At 33.8% G+C, this 13,593-nt stretch overlaps 1 protein-coding gene across 1 annotated transcript; it reads right to left on the bottom strand.

Moving 5' to 3' along the window:
• Positions 1–1,583: 1,583 nt before the first annotated feature.
• On the bottom strand, positions 1,584–13,164 carry LOC140059904 (blastula protease 10-like). The gene is made up of 13 exons (XM_072105885.1): positions 12,520–13,164; positions 12,007–12,199; positions 11,048–11,162; positions 9,951–10,017; positions 9,300–9,497; positions 8,472–8,598; positions 7,428–7,556; positions 6,125–6,234; positions 5,445–5,575; positions 4,320–4,870; positions 3,705–3,813; positions 3,353–3,508; positions 1,584–2,896 (listed from the first exon to the last, which is right to left on the bottom strand). The coding sequence occupies exons 1-13, from the start codon at positions 12,592–12,594 to the stop codon at positions 2,740–2,742; spliced, it is 2,118 nt and encodes a 705-aa protein (XP_071961986.1). The 5' UTR covers positions 12,595–13,164; the 3' UTR covers positions 1,584–2,739.
• Positions 13,165–13,593: the final 429 nt, after the last annotated feature.

The following is a 13,593-nucleotide window of genomic DNA, read 5'->3' as shown; positions in this document are numbered from 1 at the left end:
CAATGTAGCAACATTGATTAACAAAATAAAAACGTATTTTTTACCGCGAATGACTAACAATACCATCTTTCCTACACCTGCACAACCATTGCATAATAACAACGTACGCATGGCATACCAAACCGTGTCGTACACATGCGAGGAAATATAAATTCAATTTCTTTTAAAATTTAGGGCGCCAAACATAACATTTACGAGATCGAAAACAGGTTGGAAAAAAAAAATTAATAAAAAAAAATATGTTAAATGTTCCCTTCCCTTTTCAGCACTAAGGCCCTGCACAGCCTTTTGGGGTCGTTTCCAACACATCACCAGATGCATTGATGTTGTCGCCTCATGATGTGTGGTGGAAAGGGGGTCGTATATTTCTGTGAACTCCAAACACAGTTGCTCGCATAGCTTTAACTCTATTCCACCGACCAGCGTGGGAATCGAACCCACGACATTTTAGCAAGGTTAATAGGATATTTATGACGTAATGATGAATTACGTAATACTGTACAGGTATAAATAGACTATTACCAGCTGTTCCGTCATGTACTTTGTGGCGTAACGGGTAATGCTCTGCTTTGAGTGCTCTCGGCTCTAGATTGATTGGGTTCGAACCTCTACGGATTTTTTTTTAATGGAAAATAATTTTCTTTTTATTTATTTGTTTAAAATAATAATGTTATTTTGAAGGAGAGATATTTTGAAGGTTGTAAATGTCAGGCCTAAACAAGTGGACTTTAAAAAAATCAGAAACAAAGTTGTATGGCATTCATTTTTCCATTAAATAGACTGCCATAAAACCTCGAAAAGAAGCCCATGTGCTCCTTCATTTTTAGTAATCTTGGATGGGCTTCTTTTCCACATGGAGTTTTTTTCGAGATTACTTTTATAAGAGAGGAGCTGCTACAGTAGGTTGCCGCCCGCAAAATGTTTTATTTACATGATTTAAACAATCTTCTAATGTAAAGATTAACAACATAAAAGTTAACAGTGTGGCGTGTTGACGGCGAATGACTAACATACCATCTTCCCCATAATACACCTGCACAAACTAATTTGCATAACAACGCACGGCATACCAAATCGCTAGCGGATCAACAGCCTAAGAATTAGGGCTTATATACCGTATCGGATGGTATACACATTGTTAGAATGTACCAGTCCAAATGATATAGGTATTCTATGGCGTATATAGGCATATAGCACATTTCATTACCTGCCTGAGAGAATAAAAGGTGGGTTGGTGTGGGAGGTCATAAGCACTCGAGTGACGTGAGCATAACGGCTTGACTGGGCTGGGCTATTCCATAGATAGGAAATGATTATGTTAGGAAATGAAAATTAATATGTTATAAAATGGATTAATGTTACGAAATGATTATGTTACGAAATGATTATGTTATAAAATGTTATTTTAAAATGAATATATTTTATTAATAAAAGAAAACAAATTCAGATTTGCATTTGTTTTCCAGAGACAAAGGTAAAAATGTTATTTAACTAAAAAAAATATTAACAAATATGGTTAAAATGTTCACTCAAGTGAATTGTGTCAAACAAAGCTGCCTGATATTAAAGCATGAATTATTATCAGTTTCTGGTTCGAAATGTTCCTATAACTTTCAAATTCTCTACCATCAATTTGAAAATGCGATCTTTAATATTTTCAATATAAGTATACAGTAAAATACTCTCATTATGTGTGCAGGCTTCTTCACTTTCTTTTAGTTGGATGCGGTGTAAAGGTCAGTTTGTTTCCGTGAAAAAAAATGGATGTGCTATTCACCCGGAAATTTGTGAGGACATTCGTATAACGTACACGGAGAATTTTACGTCTGTCGATCTTTACGTCAGAAGGAGGTTCGTCCGAACATAACCATAGTAACAACAGAACAAAATAACTAATATAATAGAAAATGTCTCCACACATAGTAGGCCTACGTTTGCTGCAGATAATTTATTCTTTAAAACCAACACCATTGAAAATTTGTAGTAAATCAAAAACGTAAATTTCTAAATTAATTGTAGATCACGGCTTTCTTTTGGAGTATCCAGAATGTGCTGATAAGATAAATGCCGTTAGTAATATTTTGAATAACCACTGTATGTGGCATACTTAATGTTTTCATATTATAAACAGTCTTTTATTGATATATTTCATTGATATATTTTCTTCTTTACTTACTCTTAATCCGTTTGATATTTAAGTATTAGGAAACAAGGAATTAACATTATTGAAGATTTTACATTAACCGTAAGTCAACACTATCCTTGCTGTTATGTATATTATAGACCTTTGTTGTGTATTTATAGAAGAGCACAAGAGAAATCCAAAATGTATACCAACATATAGTATAAAGGCGCCTGTGTGTGTTACGTAATCTTTACTTTTCTATAATCATTTCGGAGTCCCAGTCAAACTTTTCAATTGCATGCTAGACACCTCGTGATGTGTGAAAGGATACCCTAACAAGTTAAGTCACGAAAATCATGAAAGTCTATGTATTGATAACAACAAAATAAAATTCATGAACATAAATAATGAAGTAAAGCTGTCTACACTATCAGACTTTATGTGAAAAAAAAAATCTTGCCATATAATGGACATATCATATGAATTCCATATTTTGTAGACTGAACTTAATATGACATTCATAACAGTTTTAATAAGGTATTATTATTTACTTAAACTATCTACTAAGTATCCCACAAAAATAAAACAAATGATTCCATTAATCATTTTTCTTCTTAAAAAATAAATCCAGTGTTCGGGTCGACAATTTTATCCTTGCAATATCCGCTGTACGGTGCGAAATCTAAGTTAAATTCCTCAGAGGTTGGCTCGAATCCTTCTGGTCCTGCCTTGGTGCATCGGAACTTGAATTCCCCGGCATGCTTGCGGCATCTGTGTTTGATACAAATATTGTCATTATACTGTTTTACATTTGGATTTATTTTTATTTATTTGTTCACTTATAAAAAGGTTAGATTCAACCAAAAACTCATTGGGTGGCGAAGCGAATTTGACTTTTTTGATTTTTTTTTTGCTTTAAATTACAGTTTTTTTAGGAAAATACATTTTTTCCGATCCAATTTTTGGTCAAAGTGAATGACTATGAAACAAGTTATTTCAGATGGACAGTATCTTTAACTTTAGTGGTCTATCTAAAATTAAAGTCAGTGGCGTATCGGGCAATTATCTATATTATAATGTTACCTTTATTCATACGGTGTTCTATTGGTGAAGTTCATTAGTTCCCTGGTGCATCGCATTTATACCAGTTTCTTAATTTGCATTTGAAATCATATTCTTCATCCAAAATGCATAATATAACATTTATTCTTTATCTATAATACTTACCTACAGTAATCGTCAAGCCCGTCTCCATTCATGTCACGCATAAAACCAGTTCTCTTTTTCCCTACGTTAAAACTTGCATTCCCTGGATCAGGACTTGTATACTCAGAGCCATCTGAATTTACGCATGATATAAACCATCTCGTTGTTTTCAATAATCTATTTGAAAAAGCATGTTTTATATTGCTGCGTTAGAAAATAATTAAATAATATTGAAACACACAAGAACAACGTACGTAACAATAATAACAAATGCGTTTTGTTTACGTTTATATGTTATTTTAATAATTATTCAAATTGAAATCAGCCAAGAATAAGGAAACCTTTGCCCTGAGTTTGTTTCCATTTACGGTACCTGCAGTAGCTGTTGGCCACACCATCACCATCCACATCAGCCCATGTAGCCATACGACCAAATGTTCCAAGGCCTGCATTTTCTATTGCGGCGTAGTTTCTTGGATTAACTAAAAAACAAGAACAAATTATTCCACTTTATAGAAATGTATTTACAGTTATTAAATTCAATCGTTTATTTCGTAATCGCTGAACCATAGAAAATAACGATAATTATTAAAAATGATAGACTTGGTACTGTATGATAATTTACATTCATTTAACATTTATTTAGAAACAGTTCAAGAAATAAAAGCAGCATACATTTACAATAACTTAAATGGTAACGTTAAATAACTGTTTCTGGGATCGGAAAAAGAAGTAAAAGAACTTGTCAAATACCAACCCCTAAACAAAACAAACAAACAAAAAAGCAACTGCATGATAAATCATTAGCTAATAAAATATAATTAAAACACAAAACGCAATGAGAGCCTCAGCTCCATCATAAAGGAGGTGGGTGGGGTTTGGGTGAAGTAAGTTAAGTATTTATTTCAATTTATTTTCATGATAAGTTATTCTTTATATTATAAATAAATATATAAGTAAGTTTTTTTTTCAGCAATGGTAAACTGACCTGAAGACGCAGGACATTCAGTGGTTGTTATTGTCTCCGTCGTGAACAGCTCGGTTGTGGTTTGTGGTAGTGGTGTCGTTATTGGTGCTGCTGTTGTCGATGGCGGTGGAGGTGCCGTTGTCGGTGGTGGTGGAGGTGCTGTTGTTGGTGGAGGTGGAGGTGCTGCCGTTGTCGGTGGTGGTGGAGGTGCCGTCGTTGTCGGTGGTGGTGGAGGTGCCGTCGTTGGTGGTGGTGGAGGTACTGTTGTTGTTGTTGGTGGTGGTGGAGGTGCCGTCGTTGGTGGTGGTGGAGGTACTGTTGTTGGTGGTGGTGGAGGTGCCGTCGTTGGTGGTGGTGGAGGTGCTGTTGTTGGTGGTGGTGGAGGTGCCGTCGTTGGTGGTGGTGGTGGAGGTGCCGTCGTTGGCGGTGGTGGAGGTGGTGTTGTTGGTGTTCCAGCAAATTGGTATGTAGCATGATATCCCTGGCGGCTGTATGAAGCATCCGACTTAAACTCTAAAATTAACTGGCCATCATCATCGATAATTTCTCCTGGGCTATTTGTACCGCAATACCTAAAAAAAGAGTTAACTTAGTATAAAATGAAAATGACTTGCAGTACAGCTATAGTACAGTTGTTGACATTCGTTTGAACAAGAATATATTCATTTACATTAGTAAAAATGTTCATCTGGATCTCTAGGTTATGTATTTGTTACACCAGCGTTGAGATATTTCACAAACTTGTTCCCAAATGTGCATGGACTCACTCAGATGTGAGTGAAGCAAGCAGTGAATAAAGCTCGAGAATAAAAACAAATTTTACGTATTTATTCAAATAGGCCTATTCATCTGTTACGAAACGACGCCCATATCGGATGTCATAGACGTCGTATCCAATCATTAGCATTGTGAATTGTTTCTAAAAGACAGCATGTACATCATTTCCTAAATCCCGCGATCCAAGTAATTTTACTAATCACAGGCGAAATATCACCCGAACTGTCGCTTGTGATTGGTAAACTCATGTGCATTGCCCGTACGAGCTCATCCGTTTGCGTCCATCTATAATCTACCGTATCTATCTAAAAAGTTCCTACTTCAATTGCAAAATACACGCCTGCAAAATGTTTACAAAAGTTGACTTACTCGCCAGAAGATATCCAAGGGTCTTCATCATTCACACGCAGATAGTCAAAACAGTAACCCACATATGGCTCTCGAGTGTATGGTGTTTGGAAGTCAAAATTATCGAATGTAATCGTAAGTTGACTGTTTCCCTGTATTAAAATTTAAAAAAACAGTGAAAATATAGATATTAAAAAAATCCAGTATATACTATAATGTACAGCTCCATAGTACCACCAATTTTATGTTAAACGTTTAGAAAATATACACACTATAGTTTTTTAAGATTTAGAATTAACAATTACACTAGTCACGCATGGGTTCGATATCGCTTAGCTATTTACACGTGTATGTTGGTTCCTAATACCCACCAAAGTTAGCGATAAAGATTACCATGAAACTAATTTACCCGGGTAAATAACAGTGTGTAAACGGGCCCTAAAGTTAGCGATAAAAATAACCATGAAACTAATTTACCCGGGTAAATAACAGTGTGTGAACAGGCCCTAAAGTTAGCGATAAAGATAACCATGAAACTAATTTACCCGGGTAAATAACAGTGTGCGAACGGGCCCTAAAGTTAGCGATAAAGATAACCATGAAACTAATTTACCCGGGTAAATAATAACAGTGTGTGAACGGGCTCTAATAAGAGACGATAGTAGTAAATAATAATCGTTGTTGAATAAGATGACACTAACATTAAAATATGTTATACATTTTTCGTTACTAGGGTAGTTGCTTGGATACTTTGGAGAAGATATTTCTCCGGACCTGGAATACTCTTCATTTATGACGTCTATGCATGTTTCTATGAGAAAAAAAGACGGAACATGTTAGCAAATACTATGTAAGGCCCATTTACACTAGGGCGATAACGATCGACGATAATAGATAAACATGCATTTTTCTTGGATAAAACGAAAGAAATTGGAACAGTTTTCGTTCTAGAACTATAGGATAATCATGTATGCTGTATTTGATAAAAATAATATTTTTGAAATTCAATCAAATGACGTCATGATCAATAAAACAATAAAATCGTTGTATTGTAATGATATTATTGCTCTTACTAATCATGACGTCACTTGATTGGACGTGTGGAAATATTATTATTTTCATTAAAGCTCAGGTACAGGCATGAATTTTGAATACAATATTTGGTTAATTGTACATAAATCAAATATTTGTAACAGAAATCAAGACGAAAAAACATCAGTTTCGCGTAATATGGTCAAATAAAAAATTTGGCAAAATTCTTCCATAAAAACCAGGATAATTTTTTTTCAGTAGTTAGGTAGTTAACCTAATGTAATAACATGTCTGGTGACTCCCTAGACGGTGAAAAAAGATGGTGGATATAGAGTGGATAATTTTTGCTATAGCATGAAAATAAAAATCTGAAGTTGAATAAAAATATCAGAAATGTAATATTTAAGTTATATTACCTATATTTAGTCATCTGATAACATTTTTTACAAAACCGTTTATTTTTCATAGCTTTTTAAAATGCCTCTCTATTTACAAAATTTGTGTACAAAAGAATAGACATTTCACTGTGTAATTTGAACTATCCCCCCACTGATAAGAAAGTGCTTATTTTCAACAAGCTCGTGTAACACAAATAAAATCCCAAAAATTATGAAACATAGGGGAAACTATAGATCGATAATTATTGGAATGTATGATCAATAGAATTTTTTTGCCCGCACCTGGCCTTTAAAGGCAGCATAGATCATGATGATAACCCTATAGTTCTAGGATGAAAACTTTTTAAAATTCTTTTGTTTTAGGTATGGAAAATGCATATTTATCTTTTTATCGTCGATCGTTATCGCCCTAGTGTAAATGGGCCTTTAGATTGTTCAATAATTCGATTACCCAATGAAACAAATAAAAGTTAAGTTTTCGTCCTTCTTCTTGTGATTAGATTTCCAACTACACATTCTCATCGAGAAGAACAGAAAGAAAAGAAAATGCTAATTTGAGACCAATGTACTTTACCAACAAATTGTTCAGTTTCACAGGAAGAACCAGTGTATTCCGGCGGACACAAACACGTGCACTCTTTACCCAAGTATCCATCATTTTGACAAGGATTTACGGTTTGACCACATTCAGTTAACCATTTATCTGTTAAATATCATTAAATAAATTAAACAACATTAACAACATTTAACACAATTAACACTGGGCAGATATATAAAGGGACAGTAGACATAATTGTCAACATAAAAGTTTAGAGGATTAAAATGATATCTAGGCCTATATTATGTTTATATTATTATTAACGTCGTGAGGTGGTTTCCCGATTAATCGTACGATCAAAACGGTACTGGCTATGATCAACTAGCGTTCGTGTTCCCACCTAACCATCCATTCATAGAAGTACTGATGAAGATATCAATCTGTGGCGACAATAGAATGGACCCGAGACCTGGCTATCTTCGACTTTTAAATAATAGAAAGTTTAGAAAAATGTTTTTGTTAAACTAGAAATGTACGTTGTATGTATATAGAAAAATGGTTGTAGTTTTCAAAATCACGTTGTATAAGTTGCGATGTGAAAAACTGTTATTTGATCGTTAGTTGTCGTGTACATAAAGCAAAAATATAAATAGCCTATAATAAAATAAAATAAAAATCGTTAGTAAAACTTTTAAAAAGAGTAAAGATATAAGGAAGAAAAGCAAAGAGATCATGGAGCGGCTGTACCAGAATATACAACACTAAGTATTGTAAAGTTAAAAACTAAAAATTTAGGCGATCTTGTCAAAGGTCAAGCGCCTTCAGCCTGCCACGTTTCGATATACTAATGAAACATGTTGTGTATGTATGTGTGCTATGAATTGTAACAAACTAGAATAAAACTTCTATAAATTAAGTATTATACCTATACATTTAAATACATTCATTATTATTAATGGTGTCAATTTGTATCAAATAAAAAAAAATAATAAAGTCGGATTGTTCCCGCGAAAGACGAACAAAAGTGTAGGGCTATCCTAAATTGTTGTGCAATGAAAAAAACAAATGGTATGTACTCACCGTCACAATTGTACGCCAAATTCGCCAGTTTAATGTCATAAAACGATAAGGAATCGCGTTGGCCTATCACGTTTTGCAATAAAGGATCCTTTGTTGTTATTGTTGGAAGATCGTTCTTTGAGAAGTACTTTAAACGTAAAGAAGCGTAAACACGTAACGTTAACTTATGATATAGACGTAAAGCAAAGATAAAGTACATTTTACAATTTGCCCTTTTTTATCAGAACCAAATATATCCCTACGTTTACATTTCCATTTATTCTATTAATTAACAATGACAATTTTATACAAAAGAAGGCGCAAATTTCGTGTTTTTGGCTAACGTCACACGAAACGTGAGAAAAACAACTATTATGTAACACTTTAACCAGATGTTGTTAAATATAAGGGCCTAATGAATATGTATGTTTGAATGAAATCTCAGAAAAAGGGAAAAGAATAAGATTATCATTTCATGCCTGAAGAGTCATATTATGAGTTTACCTTTTGTGTCAATTACAGAGTCCAAGACAAAACAAAGGAAACAAAACACCGAAATGGATGGAAAATGTCATTTATTATTAAATGACGAAATAACTAAATCTATAATGTAAAACTAATGTAATAATAGTAAAGGGGGCAACCACCTTATATAAGTAGATTATGGTATTGATATTACATGTACTTTACATTACGCGAAGGCTTCCCCTGTTGAATTTACCTTTATTGCAGCTGATCCCTATCAGAGCCCTTTCCATGGCAAGAAGACGTATTTTGTAACCGTCTTTCTCTTATCACTGCATATATACATGCTTTAAAAATTAAATATTATAAACAAATTATACTTACATATTTCCCGTAATGCATCACTGATGTGATGTCATACGGAACACCCATAGTGTCAATAGAAGTAGATTTTTCAAAGTTATGTTCTTTTCCAGCTTCTACGTTTTCAAGACGTATTTCAACATAATTGTCTCGGTCTGGTCGTGACTGTTCGTGGAAAAATCCAATTGCATGTCCAATTTCATGGGCCACGGTTCCAAGCTGTTAAGAAAACCAAAAACTTTTTTATGAGCATTTTCGATATAGGTCTACCTCTTCAGTCGGATTCGAAAATGTGACATTTTACGTATGTTCGCGGGTTTATCATCAACATTTGTTTATCTAGGTTCTTGACCGAAATTAGTAAAAAGATACTAGTAAATATTTTGGCATTTATAGCGTTTCATACGTATAATACTTGATCTTGCACAACAATCGAAATACCGACTAGTGGACTAAACATTTAAAAACAATTAAACTACAGACTTGTGGCAAGTCTAATATTAAATACTAATATAATAATAAATATTCTTTATATGTAAAATAAGGAATTTGCGGTGGTTATCAGATGCTAACAAAATATCTTGATATCCGACAGGATTTTAACCTAACATCTTAATCACCAAGCAGCAAGCTATATAAACTTCAGGCTATATAATAAAATCTGTAACTTACACCAGTACAGCCGTCGCCGATCGACAACTTCTGAACATTGTCTAACTTCCCAATATATGACCAGCATCTATGAACAAAAATAATACACCATAATAAAACAATGATGTTACATTTCAAAGCAAAGAAAATGAAAAAAAAATGAAAAACAATTGTTCATTATGATCAAACCAGTCGAAGTTATGCGAACCTAAAATTATCAAATATTATTCAAACATTATCGTCCTTATGTGATCTAGTGGATAACACTGGCTGACATCATGATTAGCCTAGTTTAAACGCGATGCATTCATTTATAAAAGAGAATGAACCAATCAGCATTTCCCAAGTCATTGCCCACAACCTTATTGGTACAACTTGTATGTAATAAAACACCTCATTAGCATAAGTAGATCATGATATGATTTCTATATGAACAGCTTCTTTTGATCATGATCATGATTCATGAATAATGATACTTTGTGAACGCGCCTGTGTTTCGTTCGTTCCAGACGCAACACAAGGACGCGCAACATAAGTGATTTGACCAATCACAAGTAATGGATTATTCGAACTATTGGTTGTCATTGGTCGTTTCTAGTATAGTGGGAACGAAGGTTTAACGCAATTAGTATAGGCATATATTGCGGTAAACCTTCCTTCTCACTATAGGGCCCTACTAGAAACGCACCGCAATGACGTAGACACAAGCAAGTTAACCAATGGCAACAATCGATAGTTGTGTAAAAAATAAAATTAATTTGATTCGCCTGATGAGTGTGTTTAGCCCTGCGAAACAAATTTGTCGTGTCATAAAGTACTATATGAAGTAACCACATTTTCCCCCTGATATATATCGAGCAATTTAACCAGACGATAGTTATCTCTTACTCATATTAAATTATATACTGTATATTGCTATACTAACTCTTCTCTTGGTATAGTGAAGGTGGTGGTGATGTGAGATTCTGTTTTCGGAATATTTTCTGTTGCCTTGGTCAATTTATTCGGTTTATTAGGCTTTTTCATTTTTACACTTGTGCTAAACAGCACATTGAGACTATTTGTATTTTGCGCTATATAAATTTACAAACCATTAACCATTAAAACAGTATACGTACCCACTTTCCTTTACAAATAAAATTCTTTCAGCAACACTTGATGTTCTATGGAAGCTGAGACATGTGTGTTCCTCCCAGTGGTTAATTCCGGCAATGATGGCTGATTCGTCTGGATCTTTCAATTAAAAATCGTTTATTTCATTTCACTTTTATCGTCATATTTTCAAAATATTATTTTTAGTGAACCATTAACTAAAATATGGAACATTATAGTATTGTGGGCCTACCTTATTTTGTAATTTTATTTCATTTTATTTTTTCTACATGAAAAATACAATACAAAATGTGGTAAAAACAACACACACGACCAGGCAGAGATAAGATTCATAAAAAGTGAACTCAATATCTAGTAGGTATTGGCACTGATTAGATAAAAAAAATTTTAGATTATAAATTTGTATAAACAATAAAAAAAATGTATACAAATACTATATTAAAATATATAATATAATGATATCTTTGAAAATAGACGTCATTAATAAATCTTAGCAAGTCATCGTTACGATAAAGTTTTTATTTATTAATAATACAATCGTATTTTCTTCATTAAACCCTATTTAGTATAGCGATTGACATGCCAGTGTGTCGGTTATTGTATACAATCAAATTAAAATCATTGCAACTAGGAAACATTTGTTGTCAACTCTAAAGCGTGGTTCCCACTAGCGACGCAACGCAAGGACGTAACGCAACGCAAGTGAATTGACCAATCTGTCTATAACTTCGCTTGTCATTGATTAAAACGCTTTCGTTGCGTTTTCGTCCTTGCGTTACGTTCTAGTGGGAACCAGCCTTAAACATATATTTTCGTTTAAAGTATATAATAATAATATTTAAAGAATATAATATAGTAAAAAATTATCCAAAACTTCACACACACACCCCATAACAAGGCCACGACTGAAAAAACATTATAGGCACCTGATGACCGTCGATAGGCCTCACTTTACTGTACTTACTTGTTACTGAATCGATCTCGTATGAGACTATAGCGCCTGGCCATCGTCTGATTGTGCTATCAATTAATTTTCTTTTAGCCAATTCTGGATTTTGTTTGTACTCTTCTAATTGCTCAGGCGTTAGTTTTATATCACTTTCAATCGTGCCTTCGGACTCCTCCTCTTCAGGTGGCTCCTGGTTGAACTTAGGTACCTGAAAACAGAAATTCAAAATACTGATAACAAGAAGTTAAGGGCGGATAGAGGATTTCTGAAACAGGGCGTACGCTCAGAGAAGGGTGTACATGGGAAATGTGAATCTATACACGTAAATCAGGCAATGCAAGAGAGTAACGTAATAAAGTAGTAACGCAAGTGATTTGTCCAATTGGAGATAAAGTTATAATACGTTGTTACACTACAGCTCGGACGAGCAAAGTATTTGACCAATATTATGGTGTAATAATTTAATAATTGCTTTGAATCCTAGTGGTGGGAAGACAATAATTACTTTATAAAACGATCGTATCTTACCTGGTTAGATGGCCTGGCATCGCTACAGTTGATAACAAACAGTGTCAGGAGTAAAAAACCGAATATCTTCGACATGTTGAACTCACGGTTGGGGATCGCTACACTGGTCTGGTAAAAGTAGGACCTTTATATATAGCAATAATTCTGTTCAAAATGTCCTTGAATATTGTCCTGAGAAGTAAACAAAATATGTTATTTTAAATGATGACCTCGTTAAAATCAATACATTTAATATAAAACATACACATTTATTATTCGGTTAATAACCAATATTTTAGTTTAATTAATTTTAGTAAAAAGAGATTTGTTTAAATCAATAACGTTAATATTATTTTCAATATCATATCTATAGAAAACCATATGTATTTGCTTTTTAATTTCAAACGGAAAGTACCTTATGGTCAAGCCTCATTTAAACAGAAGATGTGTTTAATTATTATAGATTTATTTCGTTCCTGACTTTGTCGCTTGTATTGGCCAATTACTTGCGTTGGTGTCCTACTTTTTTTTTACTTTATTGCCAACAAAAACCAGCATAAACATAAACAATCATCATTGAATGCGATATGTTGAAATAATTAATTTAACGTATAAATATTAAGAAAAATTTAAAAAGAACGAAGATAAATGCAGAGCTTTAAGTTACGATAACTATAAATAAATAGCACATCCTCACGCCTTGCATCTGCAAGCGTGGTTCCCACTAGAACGCAACGCAGCGACACAAAGTGCTGTATTGCGTAATCACAAGTGGGAACAGACGATGCAATAGTGTTGCAAACATCGTAGGTTTGATTTCACGCAGGCGGGGGCAAACACAATGATTGGAAGAGCATTTTCTTTCGTTGCGTTACGTTGCGTCGCTAGTGGGAACCAAGCTTAACGCATAAACGTAGCCTCTCACATGGATACTTCTACGATATAATTTGCAGGAAGAAGCAATGAGAGAAAGATATACGTCACCGACCAAGTGTTTATAATTAATTGTGTCCAAAATTTTACGAAATCCCTGATGAAGAGGTATAGCATTATAACTATGCAATAACACGACAGCAACATGAATTTAAATCGTAT

Source organism: Antedon mediterranea, chromosome 10, assembly GCF_964355755.1.
Source record: "Antedon mediterranea chromosome 10, ecAntMedi1.1, whole genome shotgun sequence".
NCBI lineage: Eukaryota > Metazoa > Echinodermata > Crinoidea > Comatulida > Antedonidae > Antedon > Antedon mediterranea.
The sequence above is the reverse complement of the archived record's forward strand: the minus strand, read 5'-3'. Positions and strand labels throughout refer to the sequence as shown.

Coding starts and splice junctions, on each gene's coding strand:
- LOC140059904 (XM_072105885.1), bottom strand. CDS start 12,594: ATGTCGAAGATATTCGGTTTTTTACTCCTGACACTGTTTGTTATCAAC. Junction 12,200..12,519: donor ATGCCAGGCCATCTAACCAG/GTAAGATACGAT, acceptor TTCTGTTTTCAG/GTACCTAAGTTCAACCAGGA. Junction 6,235..7,427: donor TGAAACTGAACAATTTGTTG/GTAAAGTACATT, acceptor TTTTTCTCATAG/AAACATGCATAGACGTCATA.